This window comes from Palaemon carinicauda, chromosome 32 (genome assembly GCF_036898095.1).
Source record: "Palaemon carinicauda isolate YSFRI2023 chromosome 32, ASM3689809v2, whole genome shotgun sequence".
Lineage (NCBI taxonomy): Eukaryota > Metazoa > Arthropoda > Malacostraca > Decapoda > Palaemonidae > Palaemon > Palaemon carinicauda.
In genome coordinates, this window is record NC_090756.1 from 17,355,404 (window position 1) to 17,372,903 (window position 17,500).

At 35.2% G+C, this 17,500-nt stretch overlaps 1 protein-coding gene across 1 annotated transcript in view; it reads right to left on the reverse strand.

Annotated features, from left to right (window-relative positions):
• LOC137625505 (transducin-like enhancer protein 3-B) overlaps positions 1–17,500 on the reverse strand; it is an 80,876-nt gene that overhangs the window by 11,260 nt on the left and 52,116 nt on the right. Inside the window, exons 10-13 of the mRNA XM_068356414.1 lie at positions 10,228–10,317; positions 5,047–5,132; positions 3,371–3,731; positions 2,260–2,509 (exon numbers count right to left, since the gene is read on the reverse strand). Of these exons, the coding sequence (XP_068212515.1) occupies positions 2,260–2,509; positions 3,371–3,731; positions 5,047–5,132; positions 10,228–10,317 (787 nt within the window). The remainder of the gene's footprint in view (positions 1–2,259; positions 2,510–3,370; positions 3,732–5,046; positions 5,133–10,227; positions 10,318–17,500) is intronic.

A 17,500-nucleotide genomic window follows, 5' to 3' on the forward strand; every position in this document is an offset into this window, starting at 1 on the left:
ACATGGGACAAGGTAATCTGTGAAAAACATACCCACATGTGTAAAAACATTTCGCTTATGATGGAATACCTAACACTTGACAAGATATCTCACAAGGGTCTTAGCTATCTGGCCAGGTGATGACAAGATATTTCTGCCATTAGAACTTCTTAGGTAACTAAAAGCGGATCAGAAAATATTAACGCAGACGTCACTAATAGAAAAAAAATAAGTTCGTGTAAACAAACACATTGCGCATGTGCACACACAAACAGCAATACTCTTTAGGCATGTAGTAACAACAAGAAGAGTCATGCTTTAAAACACTTGGAAAAAATAGTCAAATGAGAGGATTACACAAAAAAATTTGGGAAAATAGTCAAATGAGAGGATTACTCACAACATTTGGGAAAATAGTCAAATGAGAGGATTACTCACAACATTTGGGAAAATAGTCAAATGAGAGGATTACTCACAACATTTGGGAAAATAATCAAATGAGAGAAAGGATTATTTCAAACACTTGAGAAAAGAGTCAAATGAGAGAAAGGCCTACTCAAACACTTGGGAAAATAGTCAAATGAGCAGATTACTCACAACTTTTGGGAAAATAGTCAAATAAGAGGCTTACACAAACACTTGGGAAAATAGTCACATGAGCGGATTACTCACAACACTTGGGAAAATAGTCAAATGAGAGGATTACTGAAAATACTTGGGGAAAGCAGTCAAATGTGAGATGGGATTTCTTGAAACATTTGAGAAATTGGAATATGAGCAACATAATTCCTGAAAATATCTGGAGGAATTTTGAAAACGTTTAAAAAGGAGAATAGTAAGGATAAATAACTTGGGTAACTTGGAAAATATGACATTAAAAGGGTTAAATGAGAAAAAGGCATTAAAGAATTTCCAAAGTTATTTTATATAGAGATTAATATTATATATTTAACTATGGAACTACTTGGAGGAAGTAGGAAACGAGTGTTAGGATTCCAGGATACATAACAATTATAAAGGACGGATATCAGGATTTCAGGAAACATTAAAAAAGAGCAAGTAATTCAAATTCTTAAAATGGCTGCTGGAAAAGCTAGAGGAAGAATGTCAGCATCTCTGAAAACTTTTGGAAAATACATAAAACACTAATTCTGGAAATACATACACTTAAAAAATGAGATTCAAAAGACCACATCAAACTCAAATTCTGAAAGCAAAAACATCAGTAAAATACGAAAAAGGGAGACATGAAGCAAGATCCAATCTGGAAATACACATTGGAAAAAAGAAAAGACAAGAGATGGAGGATTTAAAGGGTTCTGGAAACTTCTGGACAGTTTAAAAGGCAGAAAATTTCTGTACAGTTAAAAACAGTAAGCGGGAGGTGGAGTATTTAAAGAGTTCTGGAAACTTTAGACAGTTTAAAAAAATAAAAGACAAGAGATGGAGGATTTAAAAGGTTCTGGAAACTTGGACAGTTAAAAAGAAAAAAAAGACGATAGAGGATTTAAAGGGTTCTGGAAACTTTTTGAACAGTTAAAAAAAAAATAATAAGCACGAGATGGAAGCGGTTATGGAAACTTCTGGACAGTTTAAAAAAGAAGACATGAGATGAAGGATTTAATTTTAAAGGGTTTTAGAAAATTTTGGACAGTTTGAAAAAAAAGAAAAAGAGATGGAGGATTTGAATGTTCTGGAAACTTTTAGACAGTTAAAAATGAAAGGACAAGAGATGGAGGATTTAAAGGGTTTTAGAAATTTTTCTGGACAGCTAACAAAAGAATATGCAAGAGATGGAGGATTTAAAGGTTTCTGGAAACTCCTGGACAGTTAAGAAAATGATAAGCAAGATATGGAGGATTTAAAGGGTTCTGGAACTCCTAGACAGTTGAGAAAATGATAAGCAAGATATGGAGGATTTAAAGGGTTCTGGAAACTTCTGGACAGTTAAAAAAAAACAGAATAAGCAAGAGATGGAGGATTTAAAGGGTTCTGGAAACTTCTGGACAGTTAAAAAAAACAGAATAAGCAAGAGATGGAGGATTTAAAGGGTTCTGGAAACTTCTAGACAGTAAAAAAAAAACAGAATAAGCAAGAGATGGATTATTTAAAGGGTTCTGGAAACTTCTGGACAGTTAAAAAAAAAAACAGAATAAGCAAGAGATGGAGGATTTAAAGGGTTCTGGAAAACTCCTGGATAGTTAAAAAAAAAAACAGAATAAGCAAGAGATGGAGGATTTAAAGGGTTCCGGAAACTTCTATAAGCACGTGAAAACTCACCAAACAATCCAGCTGGGACACAGGACTCTTGGACCCCGGTTGACTGATGTCCCAAACCTTGACACATCCTTTGCCCCCAGTGTAGACGTACTTGGTGGGGTTACTGATGGTGACAGCGCAGACCACTTCGCCGTGGTGCAGCGTGTTGATCTGACGGGCGTGTCTTGGGATGCCTGGTGCCAGCAGGGCGTCCGGAGGGAACGGCACAGGAGCCAGCTGGCCTTCCCCGTTGACGTGGAAACTGTACGCCCTGCGCCAACGGAAAAAAAAGAGAAGACACAACGCACGCGGGAGTCAGTCCATCTCTCTTCTAATTTGGGTGGGAGTTTTTTGTAGTTTTTTTTTTTTATCTTTGTTTAATGTTTTACATCTTAAACTTTTTAAATGAAAATTGGGTGTTGTCTTTATATCAAGCACACTCCCACTGTCCCGAGGCTGTTGTACACTTGAGAATAATATTTTTGAGTTTGTTTGAGGAAGTTTGAAATTTATTTAAAAATATCTTTTTTATATTTTTAAGATAGTTTGCCCTCCATTGCAGGAGAACTCAAAGCAATGGCATTGCTTATGTAGTTACTCCAAGATATTTACTCGAAAAAGAAAACTCTTGATGTAATGTAACTTTTGGTGGTGACGTCATGACCCGCCACGGCAAAAAAGCCCATTTTGAAATCATCTGTTGCAAAAATGCAAAATCTGATTCTTTTGCAAAAAATAAAACAGTCACAGGATTGGTGTCAGTGTCCATTGACATAGAGACGAAAAAGAGCAACAAGCAAATAAAAAGAAAAAAAAAGATAAATAAAAAAAAGACAAACCAAGAAAAACATGGCAAACTATAAAAAAAAAAGAAATTACATTCACAAATGTACAAAGCCATTATATCCTGATGTTGCACTTTTTATTGGGATCTATTTTATATTCCTTAGAAGTTTATATACAGAGAACCACTGAGAACCACTGGATGATGAACAATAGGATGATGATGCACTTTTTTATTATTTTTTTTTATTTAACAGGCACTTTATTGGCACTTTTTTTTTGGTTGTTTTTTGTTTTTTGTTTTTTTTTTTAAAGTCACGAATCAGGAGGGGAAGTGGGAGGTACTCACGGCTTGCCACCCTGCAGAGGTTGTAGAGAGGGCGCGCGCACGTGCATATCCAGCGACGACGGGGGGCGTCGCCTGCGGGTGGGCGGGCGGCCTCGGGTACGGGTACGGCGCTGCCGAACCGGCGGCGGCTGCGGCTGCGGCTGCGGCTGCGGCGGCGGCTGCGGCAGCGGCGGCGGCTTCGGAATCGGGTAGCCTGGCGGGTAGGAGCCGACGCCGGGCAAGGGCGCCGCTTTGCCCACGGGTTTGACGGAGCTGGAGCCCGAGGAGGTGGGCGTGGGGGTCTTGGAGGAGTTGGGCGTGGCGGGTTTCTCTTCCTTCCGCGCCTGGGGCGTCGAGGAGGAAACTGCCGGAGCTTCGGGGACTGTTGGGGAGGAGGAAGAGTGCAGGTGATGATAATGATAATAATAAAAATAATAATGATGATGATAATAATAATAATAATCTTAGAGCAACTTAAAACATACACACACACACACACACATATATATATATATATATATATACATATATATATATATATATATGTATATATATGTATTTATAATATATGTATATATATATATATATTTTATTTATAAAATATATATATATATATATATATATAAAAGCAGGCATTCCTATTGTATCAATCTAAATTTGAATCTTATATCTATACATATTCTCCAGAACATTTTCAAAAGGAGAGAGAGAGAGAGAGAGAGAGAGAGAGAGAGATCAAGTCTTAATGAATTGTAGTGAAATTCCGGGTTCGTGAATTTGAAAATAAATCAGCGTGATTAATAGTCAAAAATCATTGGCTTCTGACGTCACTAATCTATTTTGGTCTTCATAGGATATTGCACAAGATATAGATAGAATTTAAAACGAAGTCCTTCAAAAAGAAGGAAACCGTGCTTACCCTAAACTAAAAAATGGGAAAAGGAAGAAGAAGAAGAAGAAGAAAGAAGAAGAAGAAGAAGAAGGAGAAGAAGAAGAAGGAGAAGAAGAAGAAGGAGAAGAATAGATAGATGGTGTTTTACATATACAGTAATCTGCATAGTGTGATGCTACACAAATACAGACCCTCAGAGTGTATTCTGAATATCAAATGTATACAGTTAGAAGCTACACAACTAAGTAGGCAATTCTAGAATACCATAGATGTAGGGAGATAGTATTCACCCTAAAAACAAATTTTTAGTACCCCAAAAATAAATTTCTAGCTCTCCCAAAACAATTTTTTCGTACCAATTGAAGAAAAATTCTGTCACCCAAAAGACAAGTTTTTATACCCCGAAAAGAAATTTTTAGATCCCCAAACTTAATTTTTAGCCACCACAAAACAAATTTAATTTTAGTCCACCCAAAAAAATTTTAGTCGCCCCCCAAAAAATTTTTAGTCTCCCCAAACACATTTTAGTCCCTCAAAACAAATTTTTAGTTCTAAAAAAACAATTTTTAGTCCTAAAAAATTTAATTTTTAGTCCACACAATGAAAAATTTTAGTCCCCAAAATCAAAATTTTTAATCCCAAAAAATCAAATTATTGTAACCTATCTGTACAAAATCAAAAAGCATTTATTGTACAGCCCAAGGCTATATTGGCCTTGGTACAGCCTATCTGTACAGAGGAGGCGAGTCACGAGATAGGTTACAAGATAGGACACTTCCACAATCCTCCAGTTTGGGATCCTTACCTGACGGAGCCAAGAGGTGGAGTCTTTTTGGCGACCCCATTCTCTCTGGGGGACGTGGTGCCGTTGACAGCGGGGCTGACGGAATCCTGAAACAGAAATTGATATGTTTAGTTAATAATATTAATGTTAATGAAGTAAACGTTTTTAAACATTAACATTGGAAATAGTGTTATAAATACCCAAATCTATATTTATGTGTTTAACAGTACATAATGTAAACCATATGCTGTAAAATCACGTAAATATACTACAATGCATCACAAGAATTTACCCTCGTTGACGTTAGTAAAAATGACTGCATATTTCAATACATTAACGATGTTAGTTAACAAATTAACACTAATGTTCATTTAAGTATTTTAACCATTAGCCATGGGTGTCTACTAGCCAGTAATGAACAGCATGATAAGATTAACAAAAATTCTTATCTTCTACAACATAATAATAATCGTTTTTCAACATGAGTCTTTCTTCATAGTTTATATACGACAGATCTATTTTAACGTCTTTACTTATAAAATTTCATATTTATTTACTGCTTCTCATATATAGTTTATTAACTTCCTTTCCTCACTGGGCTAATTTTCTCTGTTGGAGCCCTTGGGCTTGTAGCACCATGCTTTTCCAACTAAGGTCAAATCTTAGATAATAATAATAATAATAATAATAATAATAATAATAATAATAATAATCATAATAATAATAATAATAATCGTAAACTTGTAATATTAACAGATCGAAAGTCCTTGGAAAGGGCTTTTCTTATCGAAAGATATTGCTCGAGTATGCTAAGTAAGATAAGGATAAAGTGATGAGATTTAATTCTATATTTAGAGATGACAAATCAAAGTTATTGCAGAGAGAGAGAGAGAGAGAGAGAGAGAGAGAGAGAGAGAGGAAAACGTAAAAGGTCATAAAATGAAAAAGAAAAAAAAAACCAGGGTAAGTATTTTCAACTGATGACTTCCGCCGTGTTAGGCTCCACTGTTTAAATTCAATTATCTCTGAGGATAATGCAAAGAGGGAAAAAAGAACCCTCTCCTCCTCCACTCTTCATGGGGGAGGGGGGCTGTTCCCCCTCTCACTTTTTCCGCGGCTGTGTTTGATACAAGGTTCGACCCGAGGCGCTGTTCAAACATTGTTAGAATCGAAACCTTTATTACCCCCTACCCTCAGCCTCCCATCACACCCCCTACCTCCTAACCCATCTCTTCCCCTACCCCTAACCCCCCCCCCCCCGCTTCCCCTCCCTAATCTATTCCCTTTTCATTATGACTACATGTAATAAAATAATGTCTTTTTAATGATATTGCATTAATTATCCCTCTCCAAACAGTGACGTTAAAAAGTGAACTCTGGGGGAAGGGGAGTTGAGAGAGGAAGGGGGGGGGGGGGCAGGTAGGCGAAGGAACCCCCCCCCCCTTCCCTTTACTTATTTATCTACAAGTTTTTCCTCTATTATCTTAATATTGCTCATATTCTGTATACAAGGATTCTATGTGAATAAATCACGAGAAAATGTAAGAATATAATTCTAATTCAGCTTCCAAAGGAAATATCCATTTACTTTTTATTCTAATTTTTCTAGTTTAATCTCCTTCTCCACCATCATCATCTTCTTCTTCTTTTTCTCTTCTTCTTAAAAAAGCAACGTAGACAGAAAATTAAAATCAAATACCAGGCCCAGAACGGAAGAGATTATTTTATAAATCTAACAAGCCGAGGGTAAGAGTTCCTTAATTGGTGTGCTCATAGTTTACACAAACTACGTCTTAACGACCCAAAGCCTCTAATCACCCCCCTTCCCCAAATATCCTCACGCCAATCCCCCTTCCCCCAATATCTTTAGATCAATCTCCCCCTCCCAAGAGCAAATAATTGAAGGGAAAATGGGATAATTGATATGAATTTCATAAATTGTTATAATTGAGTTTGCTTTCAAAGTAGGTTTATGTTTTTATTTAAAACATAATAAAATTAACTAACATTCTCATTAATTTAATTGTTTTTACAATAAATCTGAATTAAATTTAGTAATCAATTTACTACTTAGTTTTGTATTACACTGGAAATATATAAAAACGTGATTTAAGGCTTTTTTTTATTAAAGTATATTGTTATAATTAGTTTGCAATAGCTCATTGCAAACTCAAGATTACAAGTTTAAATGATTTAATAGCAACACAAAGGGAGAGAGAGAGAGAGAGAGAGAGAGAGAGAGAGAGAGAGAATAGTTGATTGTTGAACACTTTTTATATCATTAAAATTTCTTGCGATATAATGTAGTTGCTCTTAATTGGAATTGACTGCTTTGTAAAATATACAAACACACACACATATACATATATATATATATATATATATACACACACACAGCAAAGCTGTACTAGTCAGGGCCAACTATTACTAAGTCGGTTGCTGTGAGCGATCAGACAAAAGTCTCCCACCATCATCCATCTGAACTGGCAAATCCTCCGACATGAATAAGGACATGTCTGAGGCCTTTGTCCTGCAGTGGACTTGAAACAGCTGCATTTGTTGTTGATGTTATGAATATATATATAATATATATATATTATTGTATGTGTGTGTGTGTGTGTGTGTAAATTGTATAAAAGGGTCCGTAAATCAAACAATATAAATAAAGGCTTGTTTAACTGTCAATAAAGGCTTGTTTAAACTGTCAGTAAACAATAACTTGCAAACAATAAAAGTACGAAATAAGTGAAAATGAAAAATGAAACCAAACAACGCCAGTTATGTCAACAGTTAAGTCATCATACATCTTACATTATTCATTACTTTAACGCATCATATTTCAAAGGTAGTGATGAATGACTTGGTAATTTTACTGCATCTTAAAATACGGCTCATTACCTCTCTCTCTCTCTCTCTCTCTCTCTCTCTCATATGTTCTCTTTTTCACGCATAAACATCTCTTTCTCTCACATTGACTATAAAGGGAATAACTAATTAATCGCTTTCGTGCCTGAGAGAGAGAGAGAGAGAGGAGAGAGAGAGAGAAAGAGAGAGAAAGAGAGAGAGAGAGAGAGGACGTGTTTGCATGATTGAAAAGGCGGTGGTGGATTCATTCACACTGATCACTCCTCGTTAATCTCTTTACAACTGCATAATTTGAAGCCAGTGAAGGGAGAGAGAGAGAGAGAGAGATTTTCTATAGTACCTGTAACATTCATTAGCATATTCTAGCTTTGTAAATGTTTACTTTGTAGATATCACAAATAAAAAAAGTATTCTTTTTGTTTGTCTGATGATGGTTCTGTATAATTGTATGAAGCAAATTAAGGATGAATGTGGCAGTGGACTGCTGTGTTGTTTGTTGAGTCAACCCGAAATAGAGAAAGGTTTGTATTGTGAATACAAATATATATATATATATATATATATATACATTACAAACATATATACATATATAGACATACATATGTATTATATATATATATATATATACATACATACATATATACATATATAGACATACATATGTATATATATATATATATATATACAGTGAATCCTAACAGACGCACACTCCGGCCCCCCCACTCGATACATTTGTGCTGTATGTAAAGCCGACCCCTGTATCAGAAAAGGCTTGAATTATGTGTGAAAATATATATATATACTGTATACATGTATATATATATATATATACAGTGAACCCTAAGAGACGCACACTCCCCGCCCGATTAATTAAATGCGTAAATAATCAAGCTAAATTTACAATTAATTCGCGTTGAATTGCAATCGGCGAATATCACCTCGTTCTGTTATTCGCTGCAAATGATATCCATCACGCTACAGACCATACAATCATTGAATTTCATGCTGCCCTCGATAATGACCTGATTAAAACGAAATCATAACACCCCAGCTCTAATTACGTAAGACTAATTACTCTCGCTAATGAATGCACCCCGGGCTTCGTGATGATGATGATGATGATGATAATGATTATATTGTATTAAGCCAAAATTACATGGATTTGTTTTCATTTCAATTAGGTGCAGGTTTTTTTTATTTCATTTAATAATAAGGGTTTGCGTTTTATAAAAAGATATGTGCATTTCTTTTTAACTTAATTGGAAAACGTGCTTTTATGAATTATATATATGTATGTATGTATGTATGATATATATATATATATTATATTTGGTGTATATATATACATATATATCTATATATATATATATATATATATATTTGTGTATATATACACACACACATATATATATATATATATATGTCTGTGTGTGTATATATACATATACAAACCTGTCCTATTCGAACCTTGTAACCTACACCAAACTGCCAGTTTATTGCAGCCGTATTAATAGCTATAATGTCACCAACGTCAACACACCGGGCCCCCCCTCCCATTTCCTTGCATAGTTTGCATTCTCAATCATTTTTGAACAAACAGTTACAGAACGGCTCAGTGAAATAAGATAGAAAACACCAGAAAATCAAACTAATTTCAAAGATTTTAACTAATGATAAAAAACCTTCTATAATTAATCTAATAGCACAATTAAAACAGGCATGCAAACCATCCCACGTAAAGCAATCAGGCATACCAACCCAACACAACAAAGAAATAGTTTAACGTGCTCAACAGAATGAAAGATAATCTGTTCCAACAACACAGGGCGAGGTCACAACATACCAAACTTTACAACGGGTATTACCAACGCCTTGAAGACACTCCTTTCGCATAGGTACACGCGCGCATGCGCATCATATCATATCACACAAATATACGCACGCACAGACACACACACAGAATTCCCAAGACTCGGCTGCAAGGCTGTTACAACTAGTGGGCTCAATTTCAAGACTTTTGAGGAAATAAAATTGCAACTTTAGCAATGAAGTCACTCTATCTTCCTCTCTCTCTCTCTCTCTCTCTCTCTCTCTCTCAGTCTGCCAATCTCCTTTTTTTATTTCTCTCTATCTCTCATACTACACAAATATCTAACGACTCTCGGCGTAAAATACAAGTACAAGACCAGCTACATGCGTGTGACATGTACCTAACACGGTCGGAACATGAGTCGGACCAGCGGGGGCGAGGGATGACCCGGCCGGGGGAGGGAGGTATAGGAGGACGGGAAAAAAATCGCGCGTCCAGAATAGATGAATAAACAATATTTTACTCACGTGTCCATCTTCTCTCTTGATCTTCTTGGGTTCCGGTTCGGGCGATCTTCCTCGGTATTTATCGCCCGCGCTTGGAGAAATACTACTTCTCTGGAAAGAATAGAGAAAATAAAGGTTAATGAAGGGAAGGAAGAGGGTATAATAATAATAATAATAATAATAATCTTCCCTATATGATAAAGAGCAAGTGTATATATATATATATATATATATCTTTCAGTCACACTCAGGACATTGCCAGACGAATACACCTTAGTCTCTCCCTATCCTTCGGGTAAGGGGGAGAGGAAATACTCATACCCTGATGAGAGGGGGTGCATGTGTGTGTGCGTACCTAACTAAAATAATTTAGCAGTCAATTTTTGACGGGTCGCCTACACTAGCAATAATAATTTTGTATGCAAGGTAATAATGATAATTATTACCCAGCCTACAGGCTAGTATAGTAGTAATGTGTTCGCCTAGCATTTGCATGGCAGCAGATTGATCCCAGCCCGGACAGTGAGTTTAAGCTTCTAACTGGAGGGTTGGGCTTGCTCGGCTGACGTTCTGGTGAGCATATATTTTGATGAAACTGGAATTGAATTCAGGCACCTTTACCTTAATAAGGGTCCAATTAGAATAATTTTATGTAGATATAATAATAAACAATTATATAAACATTATTTGTTGGAGATTATTTAAGACCAAAATTAATCACGTGATCAGTTGGTTTGGCTCTGTTTAGGACACGCCACTGAAACTTATAATTGGTACAATTACAGAAATGATTTAATTAGATAAACCTTTTTCGTTGAATAAATCACGATATTCATACCCTTAATTAAAGCGAATTCGGTGAAAGACATTACGTCCACAATAAGAATAGGAGATTTGTTATTGTTAATTATTATCATTAGGGTAAACAAAGGACTTGATTCATTTGAAAATAAGAAAGAACGTTGTTATTGTTTTTATTTATTTTTAATATATTAGCTTGGTGGAGCTAAGGACTGATGAAATTTTGGGTTTGTTATTATTATTGTTATTGTTTATATTATCAGAGTTTTAGATAATTAATATAATTCGATGAGAGACGCACAGAAGGGACTATATATATATATATATATATGTGTGTGTGTGTGTATGTATACATATATAGTATATATATACATACATATATATATGCGTAAAAATCACAGGAAAACGTGATGCTCAGATGCATACATACATACATACATATATATATATATATATATGTCTATCAACTATCAGCATTATGAACCTAAGCACTGATAAAATTACTATTATTATCATAATTATTACCATTATTATAATTTTCATGGTTATATCTATAACTAACATAATTCCTTGATAAATCGCCAGCATAAGGAAAAGAGTTAGGTTTTACAGGTGTAATAAATAATTTATAAGATAAGTTCTCTAATGTCTGAAGAATTTTAACTAGAGAGAAGTTCAAAGAGAAAGTTCAGAAAGTTCAGAAGAGGAAAGAGTTCCTCTTAAAAGGTTAGATACAAGCTTTCTTATCTGGTTTATTCCAGCTGTGACCAAGTTGTGGAATGATCTTCCTAATCGGGTTGTTGAATCGGTGGAACTTCTAAAGTTCAAACTTGCAGCAAATGCTTTTTTATGTTGAACAGGCTGACATATAAGCCTTTTTATAGTTTATATATGAAAGATCTCTTTTGATGTTACTATTCCTAAGATATTTTATTTTAATTGTTTATTATTTCTCATATCGTTTATTTATTTCATTTTCTTTCCTCGTTGGGATATTTTTTTCCAGTTAGAGACCTTGGGCTTTTAGCATTTTACGTTTCCAACTAGGGTTGTAACTTACCTAGTAGTAGTAATAATAATAATAATAATAATAATAATAACAACAACAATAATGATAATAACAACAACAACAATAATAATAATAATAATAATAATAATAATAATAACAATTAGTCTTGTCACCACTGTATTGCATTGTTTATTGATCGAATAATTCATCAAATTCGCAAATACAGAAATTTGTAATGAATTTGCCACCTTTACCACCAATAAAAAAAAATACAGTATATTCTTAGTTGATGAATCAACACACCTGTGACCCATCATCAGCTATTTGACAGGTTTGTTAACGAGGCTGTAGGTCGAGGGTGTGTCATTAGGGTGTATTAATATATGGGGAGGGACTGCTTATTTTGGGCAAGAGGACCGGGTGCGCGTTGTTGACAGTAAATTGGCGACAATGGGAGGAAATTGGATAGAACGAGGTAATGATAAACGGGGAGGAACGTGAAGGAAAGATAGGATTAGATGGAAGGAGGTTATGTTTTCGCCCCTGTTCGTTTGTGTGTGTATGTTTGTGAACAGCTTCCTGGCCACCATTTTAATTATTATTATTATTATTACTAGCCAAGCTATAACCCTAGTTGGAAAAGCAAGATGCTATAAGCCCAAGGGCTCCAATAGGGAAAAATAGCCCAGTGAGGAAAGGAAATAAGGAAATAAATAAATGGTGAGAACAAGTTAACAATAAATCATTCTAAAAATTTTATGCAGATATAGAGTAGTGAAACTTGCAAGGATTATCTATGATGTAAAAAGCTGGAAATTGTTAAATTTTGAAAGGTCAAGGTCAAAAGTCAAGGTCAATGCCAAGCAAAATGTCCAATTCACGAAATCAGCCATAAGTTTGGGCTTCGTTGTCACAGAGACTTCAAACTTGGTTCATATTTGAGTGTATGAGAATCCACGCCAATCAATACATGTTTAGGTTAAAGGTCAAAGTCAAGGTACAGTAAAAGGTTGAGAAATAAGCTGCCGTGGCGGAGGTTTGCGCTCTACTGAGTGCCTTTCTAATACTCTTATTACTATGATTATTGTTATTACTAATACATTTACTTGTTTTTCCTATTCTTGTAAATCTATGTTTGGATTATTTTCTAATAAATTCGGACTTTTTAGTCGTGTTGGGACTGGGAAGGCCATTCAATGTAGAGGTAAAGGTGGAAGGCAAAAAGATTAATTTATTATAAATATAATCTCCTGATTGAAATTATGAATTTCGACGATATTTTTAATTAAAATCTATTGAATGAAAATAAAAAATTTATTTGATCTCTGATTTAATGACTTATTGAAAATATAAATATTTCCATAATCACACTCATTTTCGATACAAGTTATACAAATTTCTCAAAATATACTTGAATAATTAAATTTCTATCTCATCAAGGCAATTAAATTCGAATCTATTTAACCTTTTGGAATGTTAAAACTAGATATTTCTTTTAATTAATATCTTAAAAGCGTATTGTTATTATCACCATTTTTATAATCATTATTATCAAATTTATCTATAATTATCATCATTATGATCACACCTTTTCTGGCACACCACCAGTCACAATCAATTACTAGGATTCTCTCTCTCTCTCTCTCTCTCTCTCTCTCTCCTTTACGCTAAGTATCTTGTTTCATTGAGCTAGTTGCCGAGACTGTTAAGGACCATTAGGTCTCATTAAACCAAGTGAAGAATCCCATCTGATCTCATCTTTCTCATTCGCTTGTCCCTACCAGTGGAGTGTGTTTGTTGTTATGTATGTGAGAGAGATAGTGTCGTGTGCTCAAATGTCAATAATAATCATTGTCAACTACTCTCTCTCTCTCTCTCTCTCTCTCTCTCTCTCTCTCTAGTGTCAGTTTTTCCTTTTATTTTGTGTGCTCTCAGGCCTCAGTGTAACCCACTACCGCATTTATCATTTATTAAACGGATATATTGGAATAAAAAATATAATTATGCTTTAAATTAATTATTTTCCCTATATAATAGAGTAGGTATATGTGTATGTAAATAATATAATATATATATATATATACATACATATATATATATATTTGTATATATATATCTATATATATATATACATACATATTATCATTATATTATTATTACTAGCCAAGCTACAACCCTAGTTGGAAAAGCAAGATGCTATAAGCCAAAGGACTACAATGGGGAAAATAGCCCAGTGAGGAAAGAAAATAAGGAAATAAATAAATGATGAGAACAAATTAACAATAAATCATTCTAAAAACAGCAACAACGTCAAAAACAGATACGTCATATATAAACTCTAAAAAGACTCATGTCAGCCTGTTCAACATAAAAACATTTTGCTGACAACTCTGAACTTTTGAAGTTCTCCTGATTCAACTACCCGATTAGGAAGGTCATTCCACAACTCATACATATATATGCATATATATATATATATATATAGATATATATAATATATATATATATATATAATATATAATATATATATATAGTATATATATATATATCTATATATATATATATATATATGTATATATATATGTATAATAAATACATGTATATATATGTACATGTATGTATGAATCCTTGCGCCGGCACAAGCGCAATGCAAAAAAAAAAAAAAAAAAGGTGGCGAAAGGGATTTGCATAAGAAAGAGCTTCTCTGTCCTTTGATCTCCGCCGAAAGTGGATCTCATCCTCCGAAAATCCTTCGTGAAATCCCTAGTGAAATCCGGGGGGATTGATCGCTTCGCTAATCCCCAAATCAGCTTCGTAGTCATTACCAATTCAAGACAAATGGCAGTATTTGTTTCATTGTCACGCAGAGAGAGAGAGAGAGAGAGAGAGAGAGAGAGAGATATGTGATACTATCTTTTCCTTAAATGATAAACATCTTTTCCATTCATATTTACCCTGCTTGGTATTAGTAGTTTGCCTTCCCCTGCGGCCTCTCTCACATAGTTTTCTTTTTCTAATACTAGTGTACGCGACCATCAAAATAGGCTGTTCAATATTCTTATACATATAAATACACAAGTAACGCCACCCCCTTCTCACCGGGGTATGACCACTCACTCTCCCCGAAAGACAGGGAGAGCTACCCATGACCGGAAATGTATATATATATATATATATATATATATATTAAAGCTTATGGTGGTGAAAATTTGTTGCAAAAATATTTGGAAATTCGGAAAACATTCAACAAAAATTAATCAATGAAAACTTTTGATTCTTTGAAATAGAAAGAGGAATTTTAAGATAAAAAAAACAACGCATGTAAATGTGTATATAAATAATTATGAATCATAAAACAAAACAATGACCAAGATTATAAAAAAAAGATTCATTGAAAAAAAACATCAGAGAATAATAAACGATTAAAAAAAACTAACAATCAGTATTAAAAAAAAGAAAAAAAAAGAGAGAGAGAGTATAAGAAAGGTTTTAGATGAGGGCAATCCCATCAGACAGACACAAGAGCCTTTTTATCCCTTCTAAGAGGATCCAATCCTTTTAGTCAGATCCCGATCTTGGGACCCCAAAGGTATCCTACATGTTAGCAATTCGGAGTGGATTCGCTTGACGTAATGTGATTTGCTTAGCCCCCTTCCTCCCCCCCCCCTCGAGCTCTCCCCTCTCCCTAGAGCAAGATGTTGTGAGGCCACATGGGGCTTCTCTCCCTCTATTCTTGCCCCTGAGAGAGAGAGAGAGAGAGAGAGAGAGAGAGATTGTGTTTGTAAATATTCGTTTAAATATCTGGTCCTTTCTTAGGAATTACAGGCATATCTGTGTAGAGAGAGAGAGAGAGAGAGAGAGAGAGAGAGAGAAATATTGAGTGAGCAAGAAAGCGAAAAAAGCGCAAAATGTAGATGGTTTGATTCGTGAAATTAAATTTATGAAATTTATTTGTGATAAATCATCTACAATTTTCTGTTTTTCGCTTTCTTGCTCACACAATCTCTCTCTCTCTCTCTCTCTCTCTCTCTCTCTCTCTCTCTGTACGAGTAAAGGAAAAAAGGAAAAATCCGACCCCCGACACAGGCAGGTTATTATTTGTCCCTTAGGACTCGGGGGGACGTCGTAAAACATCCATCTGCTGGTGATCTTTGGGGCTTCTCTCTCTCTCTCTCTCTCTCTCTCTCTCTCTCCTTCACATACGGGCTAAGTAATTGGATCAGTTTCTAACGTAATTTCCGGTCTGTATTGACCTGACCACCAACACAAAATCTTTCCTCCCCTTTCTCTTTCTGACACTTCCACTCCCCCAACATCGTAGAGAGAGAGAGAGAGAGAGAGAGAGAGAGAGAGAGAGCAGCTTGTTTTATCAGTAAGTACCCATAAACATTGGTAACCGACCCTAATGTCCGTATGTTGCCCAAACCTAGTGAACATATCAGATGTGACACAGGGCTACACGGCCTCCTAGGGGTTGTAATATTAAACTGAGGAAAACAGAGGAAGTAGGAAACATCCGGAATTGGCTTCGGATACGTTTTTGAAGTAAAAAAAATGACTTAAAGATTAAAAGAGAATCGATAATGTTCATATCTGATTAAACTGGCCTTATGTCTTACGAAAAGCCATCAATATAAGGCTAGATTTTCAATGACTATCTGCAACAGCTTACAGAACTCGCTAGCTCTCTCTCTCTCTCTCTCTCTCTCTCTCACAGACCCGAGGCATATCGGTGGCCTTATGCCTTACGAAAAGCACCTCAATATAAGGCTAGATTTTCAATGACTATCTCCAACAGCTTACAGAACTCGCTAGCAAACTCTCTCTCTCTCTCTCTCTCACAGACCAGAGGCATATCGGTGGTCTTATGCCTTACGAAAAGCCCTCAATTATAATGCTAGATTTTCAATGACTATCCCCAACAGCTTACAGAACTCGCTGACAAACTCTCTCTCTCTCTCTCTCTCTCTCTCTCTCTCAGACCCGAGGCATATCGGGTATAAAACGATATCATCTTTACAGCGAGGCTTTTATTTCGACACGCACTCACACACACATATTGGCCCATTGGCAACATCCAAAATAGCGATTCTCTCTTACGCTCCACCTATATTTTGGGCCATCCAATCTCAGCCTCCATCTGCGGGAGGAGCGAATCCGTGGTGGTCGTTTCTCTCTTTTTTGGTCCGGGATGCTGGGTTTTACACACAAACACACACAGACAAAAGGCTGAGATATATATATATATATATATGTATATATATATATATATATATATGTTACTGGTGTAGCTACAACCCTAGTTGGAATAGCAAGATGCTACAAGCCCAAGGGCTCCAATAAGGAAAAATAGCCCATTGAGGAAAGGAAGCAGGGAAATAAATAAGGAAATAAATAAACGATATAAGAAGTCATGAAAAAATTAGAATAAAACATTAAAAAAAAACATTAACAGTACTAAAAGATAATTCATAAATAACTAAA